The 19,136-nt window shown below is 35.5% G+C and overlaps 1 protein-coding gene across 2 annotated transcripts in view; it reads left to right on the top strand.

Moving 5' to 3' along the window:
• The window catches only part of LOC106463128, a 104,510-nt gene that overhangs the window by 34,632 nt on the left and 50,742 nt on the right, over positions 1-19,136 (top strand). For both annotated transcript variants that reach the window (XM_022390694.1, XM_013923143.2), the window contains exons 5-11: positions 459-832; positions 2,312-2,481; positions 3,029-3,363; positions 3,705-4,010; positions 9,236-9,624; positions 11,510-12,082; positions 17,275-17,400. In XM_022390694.1, coding sequence (XP_022246402.1) covers positions 459-832; positions 2,312-2,481; positions 3,029-3,363; positions 3,705-4,010; positions 9,236-9,624; positions 11,510-12,082; positions 17,275-17,400 — 2,273 coding nt within the window. The remainder of the gene's footprint in view (positions 1-458; positions 833-2,311; positions 2,482-3,028; positions 3,364-3,704; positions 4,011-9,235; positions 9,625-11,509; positions 12,083-17,274; positions 17,401-19,136) is intronic.

Raw genomic sequence — 19,136 nt, 5'->3', positions numbered from 1 at the left:
ATATCTTTAGAATTGAAATTATGAAAGCCCTCAATTTTAAATCATTGTTCCTCTGTAGGCCCTAAAGTTATATTCTTTTCTTGGAGGTATTTATTGTTACACATTAAGCAGTTTTCTCTGCTACAAGGAAATACTCCTTTCTATATGATATTGAAGATTACAGTGCATATTATATTTGGAAGTGTACTATATTCAGAAAATTACAACACCCCTGACTCACACAACACACTTGACTTGCATACTCTCTATATAGCTCACATTACTATACATAACATAAATTGTTCTTTATATGATTATGAAAGTAATCTCAAGGAAAATATTTCTGAACTCAGCTACATTTTACTTCGTTAATTTTAAGAACAAAAAGAAGTTAAGTGTTATTAAATTGAGTATAATTTTTTTTTCTCATAGCACTTTTAAAATAAAGTTTTTGCTGTGATTTTATATATATGCACCAGGAAATGAAGGACATCCTCCATCTCTACCACAACGTACTCTTCCACACTCCCATCAAAGAGCAAACAGCATAGATGAATTGATAATTCCTCGTACTATGACAGAGAGTAAAACAGAGTCTCAAACAGAAAATAGAGAAGGCCCATTTAGCCCTCAAGGTTCACAGCCAGATAGTACAGCATATAAGCAGCAAATCACAAGAGATAGATGGTTAGAAAATCAGCAAACTCCTGTGGGTTTTCAACCAACAAACAGAGAACACAATCAACCAACACATTCAGATATCTCTTCAGAAGACAGAAGAAACAAACTAGCACTTCCAGGCTTTCAGTTAAATAACAGAAGACATAGCCAACCAGTTCCACCAGACTTCATGGTTAGCAATTGATTTACATAAAACTTTTTTGAATTTTTTTTCAGAAACATTATGATTGATTTCCTTTGTTTTTTAATGTTTTCGGTTAAAATATAAAAAGAAAACTGTATATGTGATAGAACATTAGTAATTAGAACTTGGCCATTAACTTGATTAATTGATTACTCATGAGTATAAATTACATCAATTAATGTTGTGTAAAATAATCAGTTAATCAAAATTATGATTAAATTGATTTAATGTGATGAAAATAATCAACTAAATGAAATATTTTTGTTGATTTAAACTATCCAAGTAATTGAAATATTGTATTATGAATTCTCATCATTATTTTGATTAAATAAAGGTTTTTCAGCACAATTGATTAATGTCTTGACTCACAAAAATAATTAATCAAAGCTAGTGTTTTAAGTTATTACCATTTTTGACTATTCAGATTAACCATGTCTCATGTGAATAATTGATTAGTAGTCAATTAATAAGCCTGATGATTAATCGATTATCAAATTCCACTAATCACCCAGCTCTATTAGTAATTACATGTTAATTATAATAGTGCCAAAAATGATCAGTTAAGAACAATATATATATATATATATATATAATTCAAGTAAAAGTTCAGCATTATATTACATTGGACATATATTTAGGAATTAACAGCTGCTTTTTCAGATTCCTGTGTCCAGTGCTAAATGATATAACAAATTATTGGTGTCAAAAGATACAAACGTCCAAAATAATTTCAGTTAAATTAATGTCTATATATGAATGTTATGCTCTGCAATTTCTTATTTAATTGAGGTAGAATATTACTTCAGTAAAAACTACTTACTGTTTGATTGGCTACTAGGAAAAGAAACATATTTTTTACTTTGATGATACGATGAGACTTATAGTAACTATTTAAACCACGTATAGTTAATTAGTTGGTTCTCATGCCCACATAAGATATTTTATAACCCTTGGGTAGACTGTGTATTTTCTGCTGTTCATTTTCAGTAAATGGTGAGAATATTGTTCTAAAAGTAAATATTGATTGTTGCAAGGCTAAAAATTGAGCTGTGTGACAAATAGGAGTAATCTTAATACAGTTACTTATTGACTTGATTAATTTCATAACATTACCACCTAAAAACCTTTTTTTTTGTTTTACATGTTTTTTCTATTATATGGTGTTCTGTCAAGATGATGATTTATTATCTCTATAAATAATATCTCTAACATAATTTGTAAAACACCCTATACAAACCTTAAGTATATACATTTTTAAACTGTTATTTGACTTTTTTCAAAATATTCCCTGGACTCATGATTTGGGTCATGTACATTTAACAATCCACTTTTATTACATTAAACTGATGAAAATCTCTTTAGTAAACTTTATTGATAAAAAATTAGTTATAAAAAACAAGGAAGAAGGTTGGCTGTGTTGTGGATTATGCTTTTTTTAATAAGTATGTTGTTCATATGAACTTAAAGCACCAGCATGTAACAGAACAAACCAGTGCAGAAAACACACAAGTTCAGGAAGAAACAAATTTTCCCTGGAGTCCAGATCTATCAGCTAGTAGACCGCAAGGTAGTTTCTCTCTTGGGGCTGGCACCCTTGGACAACCCTACCAGTCATCTGGTCCTGTGATACAGAGGGGGTATGGACACAACATATTTGTTCAACACATAATTGTTTTTAACTTTTTATAAGTATTTTAGTATTTCCAGTGACATTTTACTGGATACTATTGTCAGGAAACTTGGAAGATATGGCTTGGCATTAAAATGCAGATGAAGTTTTTTAAGTATTTATCTTTTAAATAATTTATATTTTATTTATAATTTATATTTATGTGTTATAATTTATGTAAAAACAAGCAATAAGTAATTTATACATTAAACAAGGAATTAATGGTAAAACTATAGTGTAAATATGATGAAATATTCTAATTTATGGCATTAAATAGCTCCATTTATTGAAAAAAATCGTTATAATTAAATTTTTTTGAAAAGTTTATAGTTTTCTAGTATGCAGGGAAGAGCTCTATGTTTGATTCACATAATGCAAAGTTGTAGTTTTGCAGCTTAGTATTTGTTTCTTTAAACGTTTTTTGTTTATTCAATCTGTAAACTTCAAGTAAATAGATATTGTTACATGATATACCCTAATTACTCAGATCATAAGATATTTTTCCTACTTATTAGTGATGTTCGGCAACAGTCTTCGATGATGCTGCACAGTATGAGTATAGCTGACCTCTCATCTTACCCTCAGCAACATCCTCATTTCCCACCATACACACATGGTCATCCTTATTTCCATGGACACACTTTTTTTCATCCCAACTGTCCACAGTGTTATGGCAGCTCGTGGGGCACCCCTGGAGAACAACATATTGATAATATCCCATTTGGAAGACAACATCCAGGCAGAGATGGGACACTAGGTAGAATGTCTCAACAACACACACCTGACTACTTCATGAATGGTAGAATGAAGAGGAGTCAAAGTGTGATGTATGATCCAATGACAGCTCCAGGTGTGTTTTAAAGTATGAAATGTTCACACTGATGTGAAAATATGGAATTTCAGTTTTCAGTGTTTTAATAATAATTTTCTCATTATTGTAGAAGTGTATAGAGTGTTGTTTTACTTTTAGGAGAGAGTATAAATATGTTAGTTAGATGGTATTATTGTTGTTAGTTTAATGTTTGAGGAATAATTAGTTTTGTATATTAATTCATGTAAACTCTGGCAATAGTACCATCCATGCATTTTGGTAAGTTTTCCCAGAAAGTGTTTTACTAAATACCTAGTAAAGGAAGCTTCATGTTTTTCTTCTCTTGAATTTTAGTTAATTTACCTACATCATTCTTATAGGATCCTACTTTCCTTTTGGACCTCATCATCAAGGATATGGAATGGGACCTCCATATTATCCTCACTCTCAACATATGTCTATATCACCATCACCATCAGGGTCAACGAGATCCCTTCATAGAGCTGGAAGACCACACAAACGACAAAGCATTGATGAACAGAGTGTAGCCTCTGGAAGCTCCCGTGGGAAGCCAAGAAGCTCTATCAGGGAGAGGGCCATCCATAGAAGGTCAAAGGGAACAGATATTGGAACAACTACTGAAGAAGAAGATTATTTCTCTGTTCATGAAGACAGTGAAGATGATGGTAATTAAAGAATAATCCTCTGATTGTTTAATAAAAACTGGAATCTTATAAATTGAAAATTCCTTAAATTTTTTTTATAAGTTTTTAACACTAGCAACATTTTATGATTAACAGTAAGCCAAAAACTTATTTACAAAATGAAAGAATTAAGTTAACAACATCCTTAAAGGGATAATATGAACTAAATTCACGTAAGGCTAACTCCTGTGAATCTTTAACTGCAATTCGTCATTGGAACATTATATTTTTGTAACATGGTTGGCTGAACTAGATGTTGCATTTAGTTTCAACTGGATTAGTGAACTTGAAAGATACCAATAGCTCCTAACGAAGCTGTAAGAGTGAAATATTGAGCAAATAAAGATACATTCTGGAGATATAGGTCATTTTGTTTACATTAAAAGGTTATCTCTGCATTTTCAGGGAAGTAAAACTTCTAAAATGAGTGAACAAAACAAAGAAATATTTTTGTAGCTGATTAAGCTTTCTACTATCATGGGAACATATATGTTACACACTACATAACCTTTGTTTTAGCCATGAAAAATATTATTAGCCACATGGAAGTTTGAAATTTTGTATTACCACAAAGAAAAAGCATTTCCTTCAAACTTCCTAATGTTTACCAGTTTCGTGTTTTAGATAAATAATGAAATATTAAAAAAACACATTTGTATTCTACATCTAAAAATAAATCTGACATTGAGAGAGTTGTCTATGTGTAAACATGGCAGTGAAAGAGTTAAGACAAAGAAGCAGCTAAGGCCAAGTGTGATGAACATGGCTAAAAACATAAAAAGTGTTTTTGATTAAGTTCACAGGTGAAGTTATTGTGTGAATAATGGAAGCTTCAGTATTCTAACAAGCAGAAAACTTAGATTAAAATAAAAGTATCATATTTTAGGAGATTAGTTTGAACTTGAAGGGGCAGTTCTCAGCTATGTGCATATTAAGTAGAAAGACAAAGCGTTAATTAAGATTGGCCAATATAGTATTTATTCTTTGATGAATTTCTTCTCTTTAACATTTAGAGTTGCACGGTTTGAACTTTTAAAGGTAATTAAGAATAATTAATTTTTGATAAAGCTATTTTCAAGAATGATAATACTTTGGATTTTTTTCTGGCTGGGTAATATAAAGATTATGATGATGAGAAATATCATTCTGGGCAGCAGTTTCATAAGAGAGGAGAGGAATCATAGTTATGATACCATACATACCTCCTCTCACTTAATAGCTTTTCTCTATCTTTCACTAATGCATTGTAAACAAATTTTCTCACTTGATGCACTAGCCTTTATAACCCATAAGTTTAAGCAGCTCATTTTGCATGCATAGAGCATGGGACAACCCTTCACGAATAGAAGCATGACACATTCTCACAGAGCAGCTGGCTCCCTCTTTATTACTTTATATAAACCTCATTTTCTTGATTGGAACAATATGAATTGGACATGTTTCTTGCTTGCTTTCAGTTTTCTATAATTTCTTTTCAGACATTTTGGACTTTGTTCATATTTGTTCTTTTGTTGTTTTTTTTAATATGTTTACTTTGCTTTTTATTGCATTCTGATGTGTCAGGGACTTTAATTACCATTTTCACACAAATTATTTTAAATTATGAAATTGAAATTTACCATGATTACCACCTTGGCTCCTGAAGTTCCTGGGGACACACAAACTACCTAGTTGCTACCTTTTGATATTCTAATTATAGGAAGGTTTTTGACTCTCCTGTGCTATCTCATCTCTTATGATCCTTTCGTATTCTTTGACCCTAACGACGTTTTCAATTGCCTAATTGGGACTTAAGTGTTGTTTTACATTTGTTATCACATCATCCCTTGGAACCTATGGCCTCATGTTTGTTGTATCACCTTTCCTTCAAGGTATATTTTTTATTGTTGTTAGCTTTCTGAAGCCATCATTCTGCTTTATTTGCTGTCCATGTTCAGCAGACTCTCTTATCATTCCACCTTTTTTTGCTCTATCCAGACTGATCCTTTCTATTCAAAACTCTTGCTGCCAGAGAAGGGAAGAAATCTTTTTCTTCATATTCATTTACCAGGCATTTCTCATCTTTACAGTCGATCAGACCGGATCATTTGTTGTGTCCAGACAAAGCACTTAAATGTTATGTGTCTCGTATGAAACCGTTCAAGGGCCATAGGAACTGGAATTTTATTCATTGGGATTCTGCAGTATCACAGGATTTATCACCCATTACATTAACTAGGGGCTTTGAAAGTTGATTTATATAACCTATTTGGGGTTATCTGTTGATGATTGAAATATGCTCCACGTCACTTCTCACCAGATTCAGCATCTATCAATGTCATTGGCTGCTCATCTGAACTGTTCTCTGGAGGATATTTTGCGGGCCAGTATGCGGACTTCTCCCAACATGTTACTATTTCATTACCTTCATGATCTGGCAGTTTCCCCTTCCATGGGATTTTGCCTTCCCCCTGTGGCTGTGTTAACTACCTCTGCTAGATTTGAACAAGGAGGTAACTTTCTTACCTCATTTACGGTTTTTTTGTTTTTCTTCTAGGGTCCCCCTTTATTTCTATTAAATCCCACTCAGTGGTGAGTGTTACCCAGTCAGGTGTGCATGTATTTTTTCAGTTCTGCACCAGCAACCTTTATATTTGTTCATGGTTGCAATGGGCTCTGTTGAGATGAGGTGTTCCATAAGACCATCTAGATTTAATTCTGGATAGTAGTATTATCTCACAATACAAATCCAATGGACCACTACTCATGCACTATCATGAGTAAATCTAAAGGGAATTTTGCCAGTCCCTGCTGATTTTCGATCTGAATCAGTTGAGATCAGTTTGCTTTAAAAACTTAGGGAACATGGTTCACCTGTTGCAATTTCTTTGGAGACCTGTTCCTCAGGACTCCTCACCATACACATGCCCCCAAATTCTACTAGTGGAGCTAGGGAGTCCTTACCACACCCAGTTCCTAGTCGCTGGGATGGTGGACAGAGGATTTTCCTTAGGAGTGTTGAGTTTTTTCAACTCTCGAAGAAGAACACAAAGTTGGGGACCCTTCTCTCTGGAAGTTTTTTCCAGATGTCGGTAAGAGCAGGACCAACATATGTGGGAGCCTACTCGTAAAACTGGACCAGATTTGATGCTTAGCTATCTGGTGGGGGTGTGCTTGGACCCTCTTATGAACACTATTGGGTCTTACGTTGTTCATACAGGGGTTCACTATCTCCTCATAAATCTGAACACAATGTGGTCCCATCTTAGGCCCTAGGTGGAACAGTGTTCCACATCCTCTCCATAATTCCATGGGTAAGTGGAGTTCTCCTTGCCCACTTGGTTGGGGAGTGAAGATAACTGTTTGTAAATCTAGATCTGATAAGTTCTTGACCTTGGTTGGAGTATGGCATATATGATCCTATCAATCCAAGTCTGGGATGTTGCCTTTTGGACTTCTTCAGATTGATCAAAAGCATTGTCCACTTTGGTCTTGCTTTTTTCTTTTGTAAATCTGGTAGTTTGAAACACATCATTCCATGGCAGCGGGTGGGGTTCCTATCACAAAGATATGTATATATTTGCTGTCCAAATGCCCTGACCACCAATGTGGGTTATGGGTACCATGACCCCTTAAATCCAGCCATGTGTTGTGGAACATCAGCTGCATGGTTGGGGCTGGCCCATCATACTTACTTATGGAATATTCCACCCTTTTCACTTTTCAGTAGTTCTGAGTGAAGAGCATACCTGTTCTGGATGTAGTGCAGTTTTCTCCACTTAGGTACCACTTCTTGTAACACACCTTTGTTCTGTGCAGATGCTTTCTGTATGAACTATGGCCTCACCAGCCCCCACCTTCTCAATGTGGGATTCTAGCTATAAGTGGCAGCGGAAATATGTATGTTTTGGAAATTGTAATTTTCCTTATCTGAAAATGTATTTCCAAACATATTTACCTCCACTGACACTCTCCCTCCCTTCCACTGCACTAAGAGCTGGTGTTAGTGTCTGGGATGGTGGAAGTCTCGAAAAAGTGATTATATATTGTCTGCATACAGTGCTTATATACAGTACCTGCATAGAGGGAGCATGAGAGCCAGTTTAAAGTTTTCCAAATTAGATACTGCTGAGGACAGTCTAGTGGGGCATAAAAGACTTGAGCAAGTGAACACAATGTTTATATGGCAAAGAACAACAGAAGATGGAGATCGAGAATAGCTATAAGTGTCAGCGGAGGTAAGTATGTTTGGAAATACATTTTCAGATTAGGAAAATGATAAATTATTAGACAATAAAACATGTTCTTGACTTTGTACAGTATTTGACTAATTAAAATTCAGGTAATAATGGCACAGGTAAAACTAGTAATGTAGTTACAAACCAGGTGTTTCTCATGATTTAACATTTTTCTAAATTTTATCTTTGTTTTCACAGTTTAGTACCAGTTATTTTAAATGCCAATTTAAGTAGAGTCTTGAGTATGTCTGCTTGTTGAGGTGTGAATAGTTACACTTTATAGATGAAGTTGATGTTACTTGCATTAAAACATACATAATACTTAAATATTTGTAAAGAAGTCCTATCTTTCATCTTTGTTAGTTCACTATTGATAAAAAATACTTGTGGTTTTACATAAACTTAACAACTTTCTTTTTGGATAAAGAAAACAGTTAGAAATTTCAGGTAGAGCATATTTACATGAGAAGCTTGCATTCATTGAAACCTGCTTCTAGAATTCGTTATTATTATATTTGCTTCAAAGATTTTGTTTCCAAGAGCAAGCACTTTTGTGCTATTTATAAAAATAACAAATTCATGTTTCATAAAGAAATACTGGATTCACAACTGAATGATTATGCATATATACATCAAGTCCAGTATAGCTCACCTTTTGTTATTGAAGTATGATATTACATGTTTTGTAGAATGTGGCTATTTTAACACATTGTGAATAAAACTGGTGATGAAGTACAATTAATAGATCACAGGAGTCATATGGTTATCTCCTCACTAAAGGTGGCTTTAAACCAACTTAACTGAGCCAATCATCATGTTCATTATTCAAAATCAAGTGTAAGTTATAACATTGATTACATAACAGTCCATTTATTTTTATTGTTGGAAATGAGGTTCTCAGTTTTCATAACCTTATAATTGAAGTCTCATATAAATTGTATATGTAGTTATACATTAATTATTACTTCATTTTAATATTTTTTTACACAGAAATTCTTTCAGAAGCAGCTTCTAGCATTCGGCGTTACCAGAAAAAGCGAAATAGAGCAAAAAAATACTGGGAATGTGAACATTGCACATACCGCAATCCCTTAGGTACTCGCATCTGTCAAATGTGCTGCAAGACGACTTCAAGAGGAAGAGTGGCTTCCCACAGGAGTAAAGAGGAAGAAGAAGTCAAGTCTACATTACCTCCACCAGAACCAGAATATCCAGCAGAAGAGAAACTTGAAGAAGAAGATAGAGATCAACAGGAAGAAGATCTCCCAGTACAAACGTATCCCCAAACTGAAACAAGTAGTGGTACTACAACTAAAGAGCAAACTGACATGCCTGTTATCACTGCAGATCTGATAAAGCAACAAGAGGAAATTGAAAAGGTAATGCTGAAATTATATTTAGCTAATTTCGGTTATTGTCAGATGCTTTTAAATTACAACTTATGTTAAAAAAATAAGTCTATTTGTTGTCTATATTCCAAGACATTAGTGATGTATTGAAGCTTATACATTGATAATATTGTTTCAGATATTTTTATTAAATAAATAGAACCATAATGCATTCTTTTAGGTTTTTGTTGTTTTTCACAATTTTCAATGCATATTGGAGAGATCTAGACATTTTGACAATAAAGTTAGTAAAAAAACTACCTCTACTAGATAATGATAAAAAGCCTTTTATTTCAGCCAATGTTTTGCTACTGCAGCTTCATCAGGGCTAGTAGTACAAGAACTAGCCATACATAAAATTTTATTTTGAACACCTTTTAGATTGTAGGGCCTCTGTTATACATCTTGATGCATTTCTGGAAAGTGGGATATATGTCTGAAATGACGTTAAGCAACACAATCTTTACATATATTATATGTCTTGGTCTACTCTTGAATAATTTTTTTAAAGGGCATAACAGGGTTTTTTTTAACTACAGTGTAGTATACAAAATCGTTCTGACTATGGTAGAAATGAGAGAGCACTGGCAATGTCCACAGCCCATTCACCTGCCTCAGAGTGTTGATAATCTCCAGTTTAATGGCAACGTTAATTGTTTTCCTGGGCTTCTTGGCAAGGGGCACTTTACTATTACTAGGTGACTGCTTTGGAGCCATATTGGAAGGGTGGAAACAAGGCTTTTCTGCAGAGGAAAAAGCAATGTGTTTTGACAGTGGTGCATGAACACAACGTGTTTACATCCTCTGCACTCTTGACATGGCAACATTGCTTCACACGCATAATGATAGTACAGTACTGTACAGTAATTGGTGAACACTATGCCCAGTAAAATAGCCCAACAATGTTTTAATTAACACTAGTAATAAAACAAGGTGACACTGTTTCAAAAGTATTGGTAGTAATTGGTAAACACTACACCTGGAAAAATAGACAATTACATTGGAATGCTCTAGTAATGAAACAAGGCAACATTATTTGATACATGGATAGTAATTGGTGAATGTTCTAATAATGGAAAGACGTAGAGTGATGCAACATATAACAGGGACCCCGTGTATATCAAATATTCAAAATTTATTTATATTGGAATATTTATGTGTATCTAAAATTTCCTTTAGAACAGAAAATAGTAGATGTTTTATATAAACCTACAATTAATTCATACAAGAAGACCTGAATGTTAAATCATTTAAGAAGTTTGGACACTAGAATATTCTTTTTGTATGCTACTTAAACTGATCAGTTTTCATAGGTTTATTTAATTAGATTGTCAAGTCTATATTCTCATTAGGTCAAGGAATAAAACTTGCAACCTAGTGAGATCTATAAACTTTTGAAATTGCACTTACTGTAGATCCTTTAGGCAAAGAAAAGATTAGTTTTTGATCTGAATAGAAAGGTAAATCTCATGTTATATTTCGGGAAACAACACACCAAACTGAATGTTATATTTTTTAAAAGTCTTGAAAAATATTTTTATTTTGAACATTCTTCCTAGTAAACAAGTATATCAGATGAATGAAATGTCACTTAAACTTTTGACAGGATATCAGAGAAAGGTTACATGATAAGCTGAATATCCAAGAAGATGGGGAAAAAAAAGATTCCACAGAACCAGCCATCCAAAAACAGCTATCTGTAAACAGGGAAACATTCAGAAAGGAAACATCAGAAACAGCTTCTAAGATTTCAGCAAAAGATACTGATTATTCCTTTTTTTCTGGTAACAAAGAAGCTACAATTAATCAACTGACAGAAACCTCACATTTTCCTGTTGAGAATATTACTAATGACAGTGTTTTTTCTTCAACACAGGACTTTAAAAAAACAGCATCTTCATCAACATCAGTTCATAGAAGAGACTCCTCTGTGCAGACACATATTGATGCCATTCATGAAGCTTTGAAGTCAAAACATGAAGAGTCACTTTTGAATTATAGCACTGAAAAAAATAAAACAGAAGATGTTAGTACAGGCACCAGTTCATTAACTGATGCAGTTGTCAATGGTCATAAAGTAGAAATGGGAACCTCACCACCTCCTCAAAATATATATACTCAGACTACATTTGATTCTAACACTGGAGGATTTTTAGATCTTAATAGGCCATCTTTTAATAATGATGTTGTTCCACCTAATAAACCCCTCTCCTCTTTTAAACAAACTTATGAAGATAGAGGACTTAGAGGTGCATTGTTTCGCAGTTTAAGTCGTAGTTCTCTTAACAGTGAGTCAGTGGCTATGCATCCTGGAGACAGCCATTTTGATCCTGCAGAACCATTGAGTTTCAAAAGCATTGGCACACCATTACGTGGTGAATTTAGAAACTCTAGCTGGGACTTAAGAAGTAGACCTCATTTTGGAACATCAAGGTTTAAAAATGACCAGGTAAAAACACTTGCTTACCTTTCTGAATAATATTATGAAAATAAAACAACATCTATATTTTTTAGCAGACTTTTTCTAAAATAGATTTATATATAAATTATTAGTGTTTAATACAGAATAAGTCAAGCTTCCTTCTTTGTTTTAGCTTTGTTTCTTTAAACTGAACTTCAAGTGTGTAAAGGAGAAAATCAGAATTAAAAGGACTATAATATTTTTAACTTTTAGATTTTTGGAGCAGATTGTAGAATCTTTCAAATTCAGAAGAATTATTAATTAGTTTTCTTTGGACCTTATACTGAAATCAGTATTTGTAATAATATTTAAAGTACTTAACTACATACAATTACATGTCTATTGGAATTGACAAAAATAATAATATTACTAGCATTTCAGTAATGTTTGTATTTTTTGAGTGCATTTTTTAATTTTATTTCTGAAATACATTTACCTTCTCTCACACACTTTAACCTTATCCTGATGAAAGTTTCTCTTCTATGCCCATCTAAGCATTGGTATTAATTTTTCCCTCACTTGTTCAAGCCTTTTTACCCCACTATTGCCCATTGTGATTTAAATCTCGTGATTCTCTCCTCCTATGTCAATGCACCCCCCTATTACAGGTCCATGTATAAGCTCCCCGTTATTACTTCCTATTGACATTTCTCTGTGGTAGAACATTACGACAAAAGTTTTGCATACTTGCTCTGGGTTTCTCTTCTGTATTGTATAACTTCAGTTATACCTATGCTTTGGACGATTTTTTTTACCTGTATTATTGAGTTTTGAGTTATTATCTATTTTCTTTAATTTCAATAAAAAAAACATTCTGAGACATTTCAGATATGAATTCTCACATTCAAGTTTCTGATATGGAGTCTCCTCATGCTCTTAATCAGCCACCTCTGGATTCTATTATTGCCTGGATGTTGGGGGAGTCCACCTTTCCATGGAGGACATCCAATCCCTCATATGCAGAGAGGTGGAGTCTTACATGAAGTCTAATGTTTCTTCTTCTATAGACTCAGAGGCTGAGCTTGTGTGAGATCAGACAATAATGAGAACTTGGACTCTATTTTTCTGGCTCCTTTCTTTGCTCAGATAGCTAATCAAGAGCCTTAGATGGACATCCTGCCTCCTGCATCTTTTTTTTTTCTCAACTAATATATCAAGTTTGTGATGTCTTGAGATTTCTCCTGTGGCTTACAACTTTTCTCCTTCTTTGTAGGGAGAAAGTCATTTAGCTGATTACCTAGACTTTCCCCCTTAACCAGACATTGATGTTCATGCTTTGAGACTTGTGGAGTAATTGAGAGAGGCTGCTACCATGCCTTGTCCTCCCTGTTTATCAGATCAATATGACTTAGCTTTCCATCGCTTGGAGGACCCATATTTAAATTCTTAGTGGTTGGATTCTCTTCTTCCTCTTTAGGGTTCTAGGTCTGATGTCTCTATTTTTTTTAACCTCACTCAGTTTTCCAGGAATCAACTGCCCCTTACAACAGTTTTGCATTTTTTATCTTCATTGCAACTGTTGTCTAAGGTTTTCACAGATCTCCTGTCTAGAATCTGATTGACTTCTAGGATAAGAGGATCTGATTGCCTTCTACTTTGGTAAGATTATCAGCTTCTGCTCTCTCCGTGGTCTCTTGGTTGGTTTGTTGCTGGGATCTTTTGGAGAGAGATGCCTTGGTCAAGATGTTCACTTTCCTTCTTTGGCTCTTAGAGGTCTTGGAGAAGCTCCTTTTTTCAGACATTCGTTTTTCCAGATATTCCAGATTCCATGGATTATTGGCTGGATGTGGCCCATTTCTACATTTTTTCTTTCAACACTGGCCTCCCACCTTTCTCAGTCTTCTAACTGATGGTTTATTGCATCTCATGTTTGGGTTTCTAGACCTCCTACATTGGCTTCACGTTCTATTGGAACACAAGGGAGATTCTGCCCTTATCAGTGAGCATCCTATGCTTGTTTGGAGCACTGACAATGACATAGGTGACTACCCTGTGAGGTCTGGTCCCGTGGAAGCTTGACTCAGACAGTTTGGATCTGTATGGGAGACCTTTGCGTCAAATTAGTGGGTCATTCAGGTTCTTACCAGTGAGTTGGTACTTCATTTCATGTCTCTTCCTCCATTTTCTACCATAATGGTTGTCTCCCATCCCCAATGATGATCTTACACCAAGCACAGGATCTTCTACTAAAAAAAGGGTATAGAGTGCATCTCGATGGTTTGTATTCCCATTTGTTTGTAGTAACAAAAAAGACAGGTGATTGGTGACCTGTCATCGACTTTTCTTGTCTCAATAGTTTCCTTAAGCCTCCTCAATTTACAATGGAGTCATTTCTTTCCCTTTTGTGGCACTTTGAACCCAGTCTATGGATGACGAAGTTTGATGTGATTTCATTAATGCCTACCTTCATATTTCGATTGAGGATTCTTCACTGTGGTATCTTTCTTTTGTGCAGGAAAGACAGGTTTTTAGTTTTATACTCTACCATTCGGCTTCGCATCTATCCCATACATCTTTTGCCAGATAGTCAGATCCTTTCCACGTCATTTTCACACAGTGGGCATTCACATTCACCATTTTATAGATGACTTCCTGCCACTTGCAAGGATGTGCCATATTTTCCAATGACCCATTCAGTTTCCAGCACACTCAATCTTGGCTGGTGGTTGTGCAGGGACAACATGACAGTAGATGTCCTTCTCTCGCCCCTACATCCTGAGAGGTTTTTTTTCACGAATGCTTCTCTCCATTGATGGGGAGCTTATGTAAGGAATATGGAATTCAAGGGCCTCTGGACAGAAGAGGAATCCTCTCTCCACAGTCTACTACAGTTCCAAACAAGGGAGCATTCACTTCAGGTCTTTTTGTTTTCAGACATTGGATCTTCAGTTTTGGGCCCATAATCATCAGATTGTTCTCCTTGCTTGTCATGTCCCAGGTTATGAATTTAGTGGCCAATCAGTTATCTTATCCCAATCGAGTTCAATCAGAATGGATGGTTCATCCACCAGTTGTTCGTTGGATCTGCTCTCGTCTCAGGATACCCAAGTTCCTTGCTTTTGTCATTCACTTGAATGCCCAGCTTCCGTCCTTCTGGTCTCATGTTCCTCACCCTCTGGCTTTGGGCATAGATGCTCTCAAGTAGGATGGAATGGGCCTTTATTTCAGATTCATGTTCACAAGACTTTTACCATTCCACTTATGTTCTCTTGTGTCCCAATAGGTCCTTTCTTCCCCAAAATTCAGTGGCTGGAGAATGTGTTAAGACTTTCTTTCCAATTCACCTTTCTTCCATTTCCCATTTTATGAACACTCAAATCCAGTTCAGGCTCTTCATTGTTCTGTTGCAAGCACTGAAGGGTTATGCGGTTCACATCACCATTTGTTTGTCCATTGGGATTCTAAGGTGTCATATGACGTATTCCCTGTCACTTTGACAAGTTGGGTTCATTAGTTGGTGTGTATTGCTTACTATGAGCATTCATTGAAGGGATGGAAACTTCTTTGGTTCTCATCTCATCAAATTATCCATATCTTAATGTCCCCAGCAGCTCGGTTGCATTTCCTACTGGAGAGGATTGTACAAGTTGGTATGTGGACCACACCTAATACATTTATACCTCATTATTTAAATGATTTGGCAGTTGCCTCCTCAAGTTTTTGGATACCCATCATAGCTATTCTCCACACTCCAGATCGTTTGTAAAAAGAGATGAATGACTGCATTTCTTTTTCAGGGACTCTCTAGTCATTTTCATTAGGATCCCACTCTGTGATGAGTGCTGTCTGGTAAGCTATGCTTATTTCCAAATCCACATTAGCTACCAGTCAATCAATTAATAATTTTCCTGTTAGCAATGAGCTCTGTTGAGTTGGGGCATTCCATAAGACCACCTTGTGTACTTTTCGGGTGGAACACAATTATAACACAAAAAACAAATACACTATTGGACCACCATTCATGGACTATCATGAATAAAGTTTAAGGGGATTTTGCCCATCCCTGCTGACTTTTAGACTGAACAAATTGAAGTTGGTTTGCTTTTCAAGTTAGAGAACATAGTTCACCTATTGCACTGTCTCCAGAGCATCATTCCTCGGGACTCCCCCAATGCGAGTATCCTCCATTTCTCTTAGTGGAGCATGGGAGTCCTTAGCACTCTTGGTTTTCAGTTACTGGAGTGGTGGACAGAGGTTTATTCCTCCTGAGTGATGCTACCAATAACCCTAGATGGTTTTCCCAGATGTAAGGTAGGAGCAGAAACAGCCTATGTGGGAGCCTCCTTATAATTCTGGTTCAGAGATGACTCTTCACTATCCAGTTTGGTTATGTGTGGCCATCTCTTTGGTCATTCTCTATATTTCGACAATCATGGATGACTCCAAACCTTGCCAAAATTTATATTCATGTCCCTTCGTCCTACTATTCTCACCATTAAGTATGAAAAAAGAGGATACATCAATACTATCAATTCCCATTACAATCTTAAACCTCAATCAGATCCACCCTAACTCTTCTTTTTTCAAGAGAAAACAATTTGAGAGATCATAATCTTTCCTCATATGATAATTCCAGGCATTATTCTAGTAACTCTCTTCTGAATTCTTTCCAACAATTCAATGTCCTTCCTAAGATAAGGAGTCCAAGATTGAGCACAGTACTCCAAATGTGGCCTAACCAGTGACCTATACAATAAAATTATAACCTCTTTAGACTTGTATTCAATATTTCTGTAGATACAACCTAAAATTCTATTTACCCTACTACTAGCAACAGCATACTGCTTGGATGGTTTAAGAGATAGATGAACCATTATACCAAGATCTCTTTCTTTCATGACACTGATAAGGTGATTCTCATCCAAATTATACTTATAATTTAAATTAGGATAACCTACATGCATTAAAAGGGTCTTAAGATATATCTATGAATATAAGCAGAAATGTACTACTATCTTGCTATTATTAATAGTGAATCTAAAACAGATGTTCCTCAGAAGAACAAAGCTGTGGGGTGATTTTGTCAGAATTTATTACAGATATTGTTTTTCAAAATAATTTGAAATATCAAAAATATAGCAGATAAAAGATCATGCAAATGTACCATTTAAAGGTTTAAGCTTTAGAATGGCAAATGTTCTTTTAAAATGGTAATTTGCATCTTGCTATATTCTTTTTAGTATGACTGGGGACAAGATCATAACTTGTCAAAGCAGGATAAATATCGAAGCATGGAGGAACTTGTAGAACGAAGAAGGCAAGAGAACATGCGCACTCAAGGAATGGAAATGGTTCGTCTTGTGAGGGTGAGTGCAAGTTAAAGCTATTGTCAAATAGTTTTTAGAAGCAAAATCCTTTATGTAAATTTTTAATGTGTTTAGAAAGATAGTAAGTCTGCAAAATTTTTAATTCAAACTTTTTATTTGAACATAATTGTTAAAATTAATCAAGTTGCAGAAACTTGGTAACACATCACTTGTTAACAAGATTGTTTAAACAAAAGTCATTTGTGCCAGTCTGTGTTTTTAAAACTTACAATTTATTTATCAGTTTTACTAATTCCCACATATGCATAGTTTGTAATGACAGTGCTGCCTTCTATATGCGAACATTTTCTTTATGCATGCCAAAAGCCTTGAATACCCCTTGTTGGAATTACTATCTTCCAACATGTATCTCATGCAAATCATCATGAGTCATCTCTTAACCAATAGTAGCATGACATGCTCACGTGATGCATGTGACTCTCTCTACACTTCTCTACCTAATCTTCACTTCTCGTTTGGTTGTGCTTGTGTTCAAGCATTTCGAATTTTTCTCTCGTGTGCTTGTCATCGTAACTTTAACAATTTTATTGCCACAGAGGTTTAACTTTTACTTTTATTGCTACTGTGTTTTTCTACTCGTTTTTTGCTTATACAGCTGACGAATTTGTTTTCAATTACTTCTCAGTATTTTTTTTTTCATACATTGCATTATCTATCAAACACGCCTACTGCAGGTGGGGCGACCGTCGTGGGATTTACCGGCGATTTTTTACCGGGAGATTGAATGTTGTGTGGGTCTAACACCTTCTCCTGATGTTGCCCCACTTCGTCACGAACAATCTGACCCTGTTCGATCTGGTGAAGATTTGATAGCATTTTTTCACCACCGGATTTTGTCGTGTCTTCCTCTGCCCCAACTTCTAAGCAGCTTGGACTACTTCGACATTTTTGGCCATATTTCTCAGGTGTGTGATGTTTTATTCCTTTCCCTGGATATTAAGGTTCATGCTGTGCATTTTGCTCCCCATTTGGTTATGGGTGCCAGCATGCCTCGCCCCACAGACTACAGATCGGTTTGCTTTGGCGTACCATCATGCAGACTGTCCATTTCTAGAATTCAGTTGTTCGGGTCTATTTTGCCTGTATGATGGGAGAGGGGACTCTCCCTGATTTTATGGTGCATTCCCAGTTTTCATGTTTTGTCTTACCATTACTTCCCTTCTTCTGTATTTATCGCCCATACTTCTCCTTTCTTATGCTTTGCATGGACATCCTAATGTTTTTTTTTTCAGGGACAGCCTCTCACTTCTTAACTCCCTGTGGGCTTGTGTGTTATCCTTCGCTCTCGCCTTCCACACGTGATTTCTCCATTTTTGGGATACTCTGGGTCGTGATGAGGCTTTGTCACAGGTTCATTGGCTGCCCACTTATCTCGGGGTATTCCATTTCACCCTTCTTTTCTGTGGTGGTATTTTCGACCATATCCTGGCACTTTGGACTTCTGAGTGGAATCCCTGTGTCAACACTTTACCCTTTTCTTCTTGGGTTGCTTGTTGGTCACTCTTGGATTCATGACAAGCCCTATTCCTGTTTCCATTTTCCAGGGGTTCAGTATCTCGTCATTTCCTTCAGTGTAATTCGGCAGACTGCTGTTAGTATCAGTGACTATTCACGGGGGTTCTGGTCCAGTGGGAGCTCGATTGTGCAACTTTGTTCCCCTATGGTGTTATATTTAATCTCGGATTAGTTGGTTATTCTTGGTTCTCTCCATTGGA

This window comes from Limulus polyphemus, unplaced genomic scaffold, assembly GCF_000517525.1.
Source record: "Limulus polyphemus unplaced genomic scaffold, Limulus_polyphemus-2.1.2 Scaffold50, whole genome shotgun sequence".
Taxonomy (NCBI): Eukaryota; Metazoa; Arthropoda; class Merostomata; order Xiphosura; family Limulidae; genus Limulus; species Limulus polyphemus.
The sequence above is the reverse complement of the archived record's forward strand: the minus strand, read 5'-3'. Positions and strand labels throughout refer to the sequence as shown.